This window comes from Rhea americana, unplaced genomic scaffold, assembly GCF_003343005.1.
Source record: "Rhea americana isolate MKP2758 unplaced genomic scaffold, rheAme1 scaffold_48, whole genome shotgun sequence".
In the NCBI taxonomy this organism is placed as follows: Eukaryota; Metazoa; Chordata; class Aves; order Rheiformes; family Rheidae; genus Rhea; species Rhea americana.
In genome coordinates, this window is record NW_028186623.1 from 4681966 (window position 1) to 4693553 (window position 11588).

The 11588-nt window shown below is 49.8% G+C and overlaps 1 protein-coding gene across 1 annotated transcript in view; it reads left to right on the top strand.

Annotated features, from left to right (window-relative positions):
• Positions 1-6321, top strand: part of POU2AF3 (POU class 2 homeobox associating factor 3) — a 7321-nt gene extending 1000 nt beyond the window's left edge. The window contains exons 2-5 of the mRNA XM_085316741.1: positions 1512-1630; positions 3375-3432; positions 5041-5267; positions 5768-6321. Coding sequence (XP_085172867.1) covers positions 1512-1630; positions 3375-3432; positions 5041-5267; positions 5768-6106 — 743 coding nt within the window. The 3' untranslated portion in view covers positions 6107-6321. The remainder of the gene's footprint in view (positions 1-1511; positions 1631-3374; positions 3433-5040; positions 5268-5767) is intronic.
• Positions 6322-11588: the final 5267 nt, after the last annotated feature.

The window sequence follows — 11588 nt, forward strand, 5'->3', positions numbered from 1 at the left end:
ACCCCCACCGTGCCCATCACCACCCCGCTCCCCTGACCCCCAGACCGCTTTAGCTATCCCACCCTCTGCTTGTCCTGCTCAGGAGAGGTGGCAGTGGGAGCCTGGGTTTCGATGCCCCATGCRGACCACGCTGGGGCCTCCTCTGAGCGAGGAGATAGGATGCTCCGCCATGGGGGGGGGTGCTGCCTGCCCCCCAGCCCAGGGTTGTAGTACCTTCCCTGCTCAGCTGTGTTCAAGATGATGGTAGTGAAGCCCCTAGCCCTGTCCAGCTCCCCAAGCAGAGGAGAGTTACAAGGCAATTTGTAGGCAAATCTGCAGAAAGGGGCTGCTAGCTCAGGGCCCTGGCTATAGGAGGGGCTGGGAGCAGGGYAGGGGTCTCTCTAAATTCAACCCTTCCCTCCCCTCATGTCCAGTGACATTCAGTTCCCCCCTTTTCAGTTTATTGTTATAAACAAAACATGAAAATTAAGAAATGAATAATCCCCCRCTGCTAAGAGCACAGCTCAGCTCCTCGCAAGGCAGTCTCAGCTCCGCCTGTCGCTTCTCCGGAGGGATCTGGCTGCCCCTTATCACCTCCTCAACCCGTGCRCCGCGGTGGCAGTGGGTGGCCTCGGGGGTAGTCGAGCAGGAGGGGGAGATGCCCCGCAGCAGCCAGCGATGGAGCAAGGTTGCAGCGGAAGAGGAGCTTGCCTAGTGCGAGGGGTTTCCCCAGCGAGCTGGCCGGCAGGCTGGCCCCGCGCCGTGTCCTCCTCGCAGGCAGCGAGAGCAGGAAGGAGACCTCGCCAGCGTCTGTAGGATCAGGTGCTGGATGAAAACAGAAAGCTTGGATGAAAACTGAATCGCAGGAAGAGCTTAACTACGTTAGGAAGAGCACAGCAAGTGAAAGTGGTTTGTCAGAATAGGCAAATTCTTCACCATTTCCTGTACTGAGTCCCTCATCAGGTAGTGTCTGGTGATTTCTTCTAGCCGGATTAAAGATATCCTAAATGCTCATTTGAAACAAATAGGAGCTGTGCAGAACAGGCAAAATAGAGCTAATGCAGGCTTTGCAGAAAGTGATTCATGAAAGCAGTCACTTTGTGTTTTGTTTAGCCCTCCGAATAATCACTCTGAGTATTTGCATTATGTTATTCCTGCTTGTCATCTGCCAGATGAAGTGGTTCCCTCATCTATTTTCTGGTCCTAAGACTGGCAAATATGATAGCAATTTAAATGAATTCAGCAGAAGCACCAGATGGAACGGGGTATTAGGACACCTGGAGGAAAAGAAAGACAATAAAGAATAAAACTTATAGGATTAATGGATATAATAATCACCAGCTTTTTCGTAAATGTCAGGCRTGACATCTTTCACGCTTGTTGCAGGCTTAAATAGCAAGTATCAAAGCAGCTATAAACTGTAATTRCACGTGACTTAGGGTGAGCAGCTAAGCATCTGCTAACGCTAAGCAGCCTCACATGAAGCACGCCCGAGAACACGGGGGCTTCGCTTTACACCCCCGCRCTGTGAGGTGTCTTCCCACTTGTTCTTTCAGGAAAGCCCAAGGTGTATCAAGGTGTTAGAGTTAAGATCACAGTTAAGGAGTTACTGCAGCAGAGAAGAGCACGACAAGCAGCGACCAGTACTATGGTAAGCAAAAAACTTGTGGCTCTGCTTTGTCTCTTTCCCGTAATCTCTGTTGCCAGCTGTAAGCCCGGGCCAAGGAGACTGCCCAAGCCTGAGCGCAGCCGGCTGCTGAAGGTGGGGGAGAGGGAAGTTCAGGCAGGATAGCCGCGGCAGTGCTCTGTGCTGGTCACGGTCTGGCACGACTGGTGCAGAGCCGGTGCTCCAGGAACGTCACCAACCCAGGAAGAGGGCCCGCGTGGAGAAGGCTCAGCCCAGCTTGCAGTTAGGAAAGTACCTCCAGTATCGTTACATTGGGCGAGGAAGGCAGGTCATGGTCTCTGTCCCCATTTTAAACACAGCTTGGCCAGGTAGAGGCACTCGCAAACCARGCACGGGCAGAGACCCATCAAGCAGAGCTCAGTCCTGCCCCGCTGGGGCTGCTGTGAAGAGGAGCAGGTGCCTGGGGCACATTCAGCTGCTTGACTGAATGCGGGGCTGTAAAGTGGTTCAGTAGCAGCGGGGCAGCGTCCAYGGGAGGGGAAGGAGACGGGCTCGCTGGCATGTAATTCACACTCACAAAACACTCCAGGCTTTGTAAGAGCCCTCCAGCTCCAGCCGCCCCGGAGATTTGCATAAGGAGGATCGTAAATCATTACTTCTTCCTGGTTCATGACATTATTAGAGCTTTGGATGATTTTCAGATTTCATCTCCCACCTCCAATACCTTGCGGCAGCTGATTGCACAAGGAGCTGATCAGCTTGCGTCCTGCAAACCGCAGCTCGAGAGACCTGGGCGAATGGAGCACAAACCGTTGGGTGGCCGGGCAGGCCGGGTCACCCTCCGTCCAGCCCCGCTCCCGCGCCCGGGCGCGACAGGGCTCCCCGGAGCTGGGTTTTGCTCCCCACTGTGAGTTTACACAGCGCTCGTTTTGCCCACAGAGGAAAGAAGTGGAAAAGCAGCGCTGCAGGAGGCGACCGGAGTATTTTTGCGAAAGGTACCCGCTGTCCTGGGTACCTATCACCTGCCCCCCAAAGCAAGTATAAAAGGCCCCATTGCTTTTGGGGTGGATTTCCCCTCTCCAGCCGGCCAGGCTCCTGAAACGTGTATTGCCCTGGCAGCTTCAGCTTCCAGCTTCTCCTGGCAGCTCCATTTTCAGGCAAGCACGCAGCTGTGTTACCGCAGGGAGCAAMGTTAGAGTCGCTTCCGAGGTGGCACCGACACAAGCAGGACAAGCCCATCGGATGCCCAGCCACGGGGAGACCTGCAACTGCCTTTAGCCAGGTCTCAAGGCAGCAGCTGCTACGTTTGTTAATTGCTTCTTCYTAATTACATCTATCCCTAGCAGTGCTTTGGGATGCATCCACGGTGCAATTCAGCAGAGTTTAAGTCCTGGGAGTTAACATGTGTTAAAACATAACTRAGGTTCAAAGGCAGCAGAGACACTGCTGAAATAACAGGAACAGTGCAGCGAGCGGAGCACACTGGCAAAATGATCTGTCGAGGGCTTTGGGGCAGGTCRGCGTCATGTCCCTCCAGCGCCGTTACCTGCGGGGGCTCAGGGAACTGCCCTGGTGTGCAGGTTAATGTCACTCTGTCAGCACTAGGAAAGTTGTCCGTGTCACAGCCCAGCGTCCCAGCGGCTGTCACATCCATGAAGTGTTTACGTAGAGAAGGTTGAAGCAAAATCCTGACTTACCTCAGCGTGCAGAGGAACGCTCCCCGGGTTACTGCGTCTACATACCTTTTTCTTCACTTCTCTTTGGTCAGGTTTCTCTGGGTAGCAGCAGCATCCAGTTTTCGGAGTCCGTGTCTCCTCCTCACCCAGGTTGGTACGAAGCCTATCCCCATGCCTTCTCCCTCCCCCGTCCCAACTATTCCCGCAGCCCAGAGTCTTTCCAGCCCTTGGTTGAGGCAAGCACTGCCAAATAACTGCAAATGCAGCCAATCAGCGCCCGAACAGAGCCCACAAAATGCAGATGAGGATGCCGTGAGGCCGGCAGGGTACATATTACCCTCTACAGGAGCATGCTCACATCCTCTTACTCGCACAGTCTGTTTTTTCCCACAGCAAGGAGCAATAGCCCCTCCAGGAAAGGATGCTCGTTCCCTACGGAGTAACACCGCTGGCCTTGCCTTCCTCAGGGCTCAGTCTCCGGATCCAAATGGAGTGGGAGAGTCAGATCGCCTTGGAGCACTTTGYTGAGCTCCTGTTTCCAGCAGAGTTGGCTGTTCTCGCTCTCCCCTGGCAGAGCTCACAGGAGCGAGAGGAGTGTCAGGKTTTCAGCAACACGCACAGTTTCTTCCTCATGCATGTGAATATTCAAGGAAAGGAGAAAGAGGGTTGGGGGGGGAATAGCACTTTCAGGGCTTTCAGATCCTTCAATTGCTCTGCAGCCAAAGCAAAGAGATCTGAAAGGTTTGGCAGGTGTGAATATATACATTGTAAGGACGAGGAAATGACTAAATCATCAATACTTGGGAATAAATTTGCTTATGTTAATATAGAAATATCAGAAACACTAATGGTCTTTCAGGCTGGTAAGTCTACATCTGTTTCTGTATTTTGGGTACATGCTTCTCGCTTCTTTCCCCCATCCAGCTAAGCGCTTCCCCCTAGACCTGCAGACATTTATGACCGAGCCTGACTCTACCCGYGTGTCGTTCCACTGCCCTGCAGAGCTGCTCCCCTCCACGTGGTCAGGGCTTGCTTTTAAGTGCAGCTGAAGATAGTGTGAAAACACAGTAATTCTGCAGTTTCTGTGAGCTTTCATACCCCCAGCCAGAGCACTGCAGTACTACGTGTCGGACCCTACAGCTTTCTAGCAACCCGGGCTCTCACCAGTAGCACCACACGGGYGCGATACTGCATTATCAGTGACTTGCCTCATTTTGTCTGCATGGAGATTTGTCTGGCAGCTTCCTTCAATGGAGGATAAAAGAGCAAATGTTCTTCTGTTACCTGCTTCCTTCTGCAGACACAGCTACCCTGCATCTGCAGGCTGGGTGAGGCAAAACAGCAAGCTATCTGCTAAGCCACCCAGCATAAACCACTGCAAGGCAAGCATGTAGGCCCCTGCAAAGTTCACTTTCAAAGTGAGGCCAGAAGGTCAAAGGAGTCTGAGGGAATTCCCAGCTAGATTCCCGTCCCAAAGGCTTGGAGCAAGAGGGAGAGTTTCTAGCAGTATTTAAAGACCTYGGAGATTTCCAAGGGGACTTAAAGTTCCCAAGTCATTTGGGTTCTTTTGATCATCTTCCTCCTGGTACCTGCTCCCCTACAAAATCCAGTCTGAACTTGATGGGCCTTTTGCTGTGTTTAAATCTATGAGGCTGCTCAGCACATGAGAGTACTGCAATCTGTCCTGGGGCAAAATCTGCCCTTTGTGAGGACAGACGTTGAATAACCTGCTGCTTCCTGGTTTACCTTCTCTCCTAGCACCTTTCGATGCAGAACCCATCTCCTCTGCTCCCAGCTACTGTCCATCACGGCAGTTTTCAGATTGCCTCTCCTGTGAAGAAAGCCCTAGCTATTTGGAGCAGCTGGTAGATTCCTATCTTCAGGCAGAGGGGCCCTTAGACCCAGCCCTCGGTGCTCTCCAGACGCCCTCGCACTACATCTCCGACTCCTTCCAGCCAGTCCCGCTCTGCTTTAACCAGAGCCTGGTAAGCTTTGCATCCTAGAGGAGCAGCCGCAGACACGCTCAGAGGGAAGCTGGGGAAGGGTGTCACATCTTGGAGCAAAACAGCGGCAAGCTGATTTGGGAAGCTAGTTGCTTTCAGGGGCATTGGGGAATTGCCACAGCAACTCAGGCTGCTTGCGAGGACTCAGTCTTCTGTGTCCTTTTCCATCAGGAGCAGAAGACAAGAAGGCACAAGCCCAGAGAGAGGCTGCAGAATAGGGAACATCCCTCTCCCAGATCCTATAGCATTCCTGCAAGGAGCAGCCCTGTTACTACTAGCAGCTGTCAAACTCAGACGAACTGGTGCTAGTGTCCCAGAAAACACCTCTTGGTTTTAGTCCCCCAAGGCCCGAACCATCTCTCTGGGTAGCCAGACCCTTCTGAGAAAGGCAAAGGTGTGGAAATCCTGGCTCTACAYTGGGCATTTGTGTGATTCCTGGAACAGCATCCTAAAACATTGTGTTTTCTTCTCTCAAACTCCAGGCTCCTGGATCCCCTGGTTCAGCTGATCTGTCCAGCCCATTAAACTATAGCTGCTCCCCATCTCAGCTACCTCCTTTCACCCCGCTGCCCCACAGCCCACCCTCTGCTCTGGACACCAAGACCTACGGCTGCCCCACGGAGGAGTGGTCCTGCCATACCCCCTCCCTGTACACCGCCTCCGCCTGCTGCTGCGCATCCTGCGGCTCCGAGCACGTGGACACGCGGGTCCCGGAGTATTTCCCYTGCCCCGGCACAGACTGCATGGACTACCTGCCACCCGTGGCCATGGCTGATGACTTCTTCAGAAGGGCTGGGAACTGTGACATCTGCTACAGCTAATGGGGACAGTGGTTTTTACACATCCATTGTATCCAAATCAGATTAATTGCCCATGAACTATGCAAAGTACCACTGCCTAACACAGCCCAGTTTATTCTTCACTACTTAGGTATTTCCTACATACCATTGTCACTACATTAGTCCTCCTATCTTGTATGGTCAGGGCTTTTCGTTTTTTTACTTTTTTAAGAAACCGTAAGTCACCTTACCAGACACAACTTACCAGACACTAAGACTGCTCCTTTTATTACAAATAAATAACTTTGTACTCGTGCTGAAGCCTGCTCATTCCTCCTGCGCTGAGTGTCAGTGCTTGTCTCTTCYGCTAAAGACCTAGGATCCCGGCCCTGCAGGCACAGGGGTGAGGGAGAGAGGCCCGCAGCAGCCGACCCGGGCAGCAATTCCTGAGCGGCATGAGAAGTCTCATTCATGCATCGCAGCAGATGAAAAGCGTATGGGCACCTCAGCACCCCGCACACCATCCGGAGAGGAAGCTGGGCGTCACCCGCCTCTGAGACGGACCTGCTCCTTCTCAGCCGCCGCTCTCGCCCAGCCGCCACGCTGAGCTCTCCAGCAGTCCCCGCGCAGCAGACCTGCTTCTTCCCGCGCAAGCTCGGGGCTTTCTCCGGGGTCAAGCGCCAGAGAGGCCCCACGGCCTGCACAGGGGCCGACTCCAGCAAAAACACCCCTCTTTGGCTACYGCTCAACACCAGCTCCCCAGGGCAAGTAGAGTTTTAGTGAGAGGCTGAGGTAGCTCCAAAACCTTTTGCCTAGTTTTGTCCATTAATACCAGGTTTTCTCCACCTTTCAGCACAATCAACTGTAATAGGAGCTAAGCAATTTCTTTTAATATAATGGGAAAGTTGTAACTCGCTGTTTCTTGCACAAACCCAGACCTTCTCAAGACYGTCTCGCAGCTCCTTTTAACAGTGCTCAGTAAGACAGACCGACAAGCAATCGGTTCCTCAGCTGAGCACCCAGACTGGAAAGAACAAAGGATTTTCTGTACTAAATCTAACAAAAATTTTAAAAAGATTAAGTACATCTTTGAAGGCAAACTCACAGTGTAACTAGCTGTAGGCTAACCTCCTCCTGCAGACACTTCCTCAGGTAACTGAGAAGTGTCCCAGTTCCCCAGCACCGAATATATCCACATTGCCAGGGATGCAGCAAGAYACACACATCCCAGCTGATGAATGGGGAAATATTCCCCATTCTACCAAAAAAAAGCAACCAATATTCCCTTACTCTGTGAAATCTATGAAAAGTGAGGTAGAGAGTAAAATTTTTTTTAATGAGACTAAGAAATAAATATAATGCCAGTTTCTGCAACTTTCTATCCCCCTTCCTCAGAAAACACAGTGGTTTCCTCCCACGCRGTCTCCAGACGGGTTCCCTACTCCTCAAGCCCCGTATGAGCYGTAAAGGGCATGTTTTCCAGGTCCAGTACCAGCTCCCCAGGCAGATCATTTCATTTTGGTTTTGATAGACAGGGAGATTACGTGAGACAAAGAGATCACATGGAGATAACTGTACCTTTCCAACACACAGCTCGTTCCTTTGCCTTGTGTAAGGCAGTAGCTTTTTTCCAAAGTTTGCTTTAAAGTATTTGGACAACTTTAAATAATGTCTTTGCATCTCCTCAGTTGTTAAATGATTAATGTTAGAGCTGGTCCCAGTGATGAACACATTTGGTCCCAGAAAGCCTATAAATAGGAGTTATTCAGCAGCTGTCTCTGCTGCAGTTAAAGGTGTGATTACCCTKTAAGGGACCCTTTAAGGTGATTACTGTGCAGAGATAGGCACATTAGCCATCATTTTAGCCATGATGGCAGAGATTTCAGCCACCAMGGGTCATCTCAGGACCTTAGAGGGATTAAACTTCTGCTCTAGCCTGCTCCACAGGTCCCTCAGGGATCATGACTGCTGACCCCTGCTTGCAGCATTGGCACATCTTTCATCGCCTATCAGTGGTGCACCAAAGTTAAACAGCCATGGGAAGATAAGGCTGAGGCAGGATAATTGAGGCTTCCAATGGAAATGGGATGACCACATCCTCCCTGTGGGCTTGGCAGTGTTGGCCTGAACTTAAGAGAAYCAGTAAAAGGTGCTCTCATATAACAAAGGAAACAACATACAAAAATAATACATGAGCATCAAAGGGAGTGCTCTTGTTAACACGTTTTACAACATGATTAATAGTACCCCAGTCCACCAAACAAACCGTGCCAGCAAGGAAGTCAGCTCCAGTATGACAGCTGTATTACCRTCCAACAACATGTATCTTACTTCCACATTAAGCAGATATCTAAACCTTGTATATCAGCAGCAGATTGCACTTTATTGGTGTAGAGTGGTATATATCCATGCAGTTGCCTTTGGCTATAGTGGCACCCCGAAGAGGACTGTTTTGTACAAGCAGAGACTGCGGTGCGCAGTAGGGGAGTTTTGTTTGTTATCAAACCTATGGCTGATGTCTGGACATGACCACATAGAAACGGCAGGCTGAGCACAAGGGCTGTAAACCCACCATCGTGTGCCTATTCCTGCTTCTTGGATGTTGCCTTACTCTGGGAAAAAGAAAAAAACACCTTTCCTGAGGGGAAGCTATCTCCAAAGGGCTGGTCCACTGAATCTCTCCCGGATTTCCGGGGTTGCAGGTGCCTGAGGTCCTGAGATAGGAGCACACTATGTATTTTCAAAGATAGCAGATATTTAATAACTCTTGGCTTCATGCTGCATGGGACCAGCTGCTCTGAAATTACCAACTGCTCTGACGGGACTGAGGTAATTCCAGCAAAATGTTTCTCTGCTCTTGGGATTCTGGATTCCGACAGCTTCCATTAAAGTAGGTTTCGCCATCCTTCAGCCCTTGCAGCTATTTTGACTGATAAACACTTCTATTCTTCTGCTGTTCTTTCTCTAGYTGTTCTGCAACCCCTGCACCATGGACTGCAAACATATTTTAGATGCTGTTGTTCCCCAGTTCCATGTCAGTGGCTCCTGCTGACATATGCAATGGAAGTAAAAGCTCGTGATTTCTGGACTGACTATGATTAGAAGGGAAGAAAGCAACAGAGRAGGACTACTCAAAGGTTGTTTGTGGTTTTTTATTCTTCCAGCTACGTGGAACATCATCTTTTCCTGCTTTCTTTTCCCACTCCACCAAAAAAAAGGAATAAATAAATAAAAGAACATATTTTGGGTCATATCTCCAAAACAGCTGGCAGAGCACTCCTGAAATGCTGGCATTTCAATAGTTCACACCAGGTGAAATTCTGCCATCCCATGTAAACTTGTGCTTACCAAGAGTTAGGGTCACTCCACTCTTACAAAAGCCCCCCTTACAAATGACCCCAGAAGTAACATGCAATGTCAAAGAAAATAAAAATTATTTTCAGGTTCTTTTCCAGTTGCACTGCCTATTTGATCAAAAACAATTTCCTTACTAACCAACTRGTGACTTTTCCATGGTACCACCTCAGAACATTTGTTTAGTGATAACAAGCCTTTGTTATTAGCAACTTATCCAAAGCCACAGGTAGGAAGGAATAAACTGTGCAAATAAAGGGGTATCTCACACTGCCAGTGCTGCTAAGGTTATACAAGGAACGTTTCCCTGAAACAGTCACCRAAAAATTGAGAGATGAACTGTGAAATAAAATACTACTCAAATCAATGAAATTCACCCCAGCACACAAGACTGAACACCTAGACCCATTTTGGGCCTTAGGAGGAATTTCCTTGGTACACARGCCGGGAGTCCGCTGACTTGACAGGGAAAGGTGCACGGGAAGCAGCAGCCCGCAACTGTCTCGTGGATCCTGTCCAAAGAGGATACGAACAGTTTATGGTTGTGGCTGCCTTCACAGCAGGTCTCTGATGTACGAGCTTTGGGAAGCTGAGTAAGGAGATGTCTGTAGCGAGAAGGAACCTTTTCTGGGTCAGTCACGGGATCTTCCCGCTGCAAATCCCATCTCTCAGCTCTGAGTAACAAGGTGGCCAGTGAGGTGCTCGGAGCAAAAACGTATTCCTCCCCTCCCAGAGTGGTGTTTTCCCTGATACGCTGGAGTTGGCAATGTTTACAGACTACAAGTCCCTAATCATGTTGCTCCGTATTAAACATGGGCAGGTGAAACAATAAAGACACAAACCATTCTGGCAAACGGCTCGTGTATTCTTTTCACTTGCTGCAGAACGACTTCTGTCATCTCACAGACGCTTCTAGAAGGCAAAAAGCTTTTATGCAAAGAAGGATGTTCCCTGGTGCATCCCATGCCATGTGTTAGTCACAGATTTACAATTTTGTTGCTATCAAGTTTAAGAAATAGATAATTTATTGGCCGTTTTTGACTTGAGACATAGCACTGAGTCTGGTGTCTCAGTTATCACTTGATTCAGGGCTTGATATAGCATCGCTTCAAAGTAAGAAAGCACATGCTTTAGCTGGCCTGTGCCCAGAGGTATGCAAATTTATGCAAATATATGCAAATACAGGTCCACTTTTTTATCAGAGGATGTTGACAGGTTTGTAGGCATAGTGTAGTGAAAAGCAATAGCAAAACTGCAAGGAGGAGGGCTGAGAAAGCCACAGAGATCTCTAGTCAGGATATCTGCATTTCTTAAGAGCTTTTTTCCAGCCTGCTAAACAGTTGTTTAAACAGTCTAGTTTGCAAAACTCACAAGTGCTTTAGAATCTCCAGTCTTGTTGAAGAGTCAGTCAGTGGATGATCAAGGAAGTTATTGCAGTGATTTAAGAGGATCTGCCCTTCACCTTTTTGTTCAGTCCTGTTAGAAAAAATAACTTGTGCAACGCTGAAAAAACAGCAAATTCAGAACGCTCACTAGAGATGAGCCACCCTGCGTGAATGGGTTGTCAAAACACAGCTTTCCCTCCCCTTAGGCATTTACTTTCACTCCTACTAACCCAGCAGAGACACCATTGCCAGTTGATTGCACAGCAATTCACTAATCATTTCACGGAAAGAATAAGAAGAATCTATTAAAATGCCCCCTAAGATAAGCAAGTGAATAGGAGAGCACTTCCACATTGCACTCTGATCCTGCGCTCAGGCCCACATCACTCAAAGCTTTTCCACCACGTCCATCCCCAAAGGCTGTTGAGAACTCCATCTCCTGCGCTGCAAGGCCTTAGYTCAAAGGTGGGTTAGGTCCCCGCTCCAGGGTGCCGTCAGAGCCAAGCTTTCCACTGCGCTTCGCCACCAGAGCTGGCTCRCATCGGACATCTCAGAGGCGTCCTTTCCTCCAGGAAGCTCCCAGGAGCCAAACGAACCACCTGTGCTGGGAGCCTGCCCCACACACGCACTCTTGCAGACATCTGTTTTCCTTTCTCAGAGTGGGGTAGGAGACTGTGGCCACAACGAGCTGCTTCAGCTTTCCTCCACCAAGTGCTAAGGAACAAGTTAGTAGCAACTGCAGAAACTCTCGCTTGAAGGTGTTGTGCTCAGACCTTCCTCTGCTC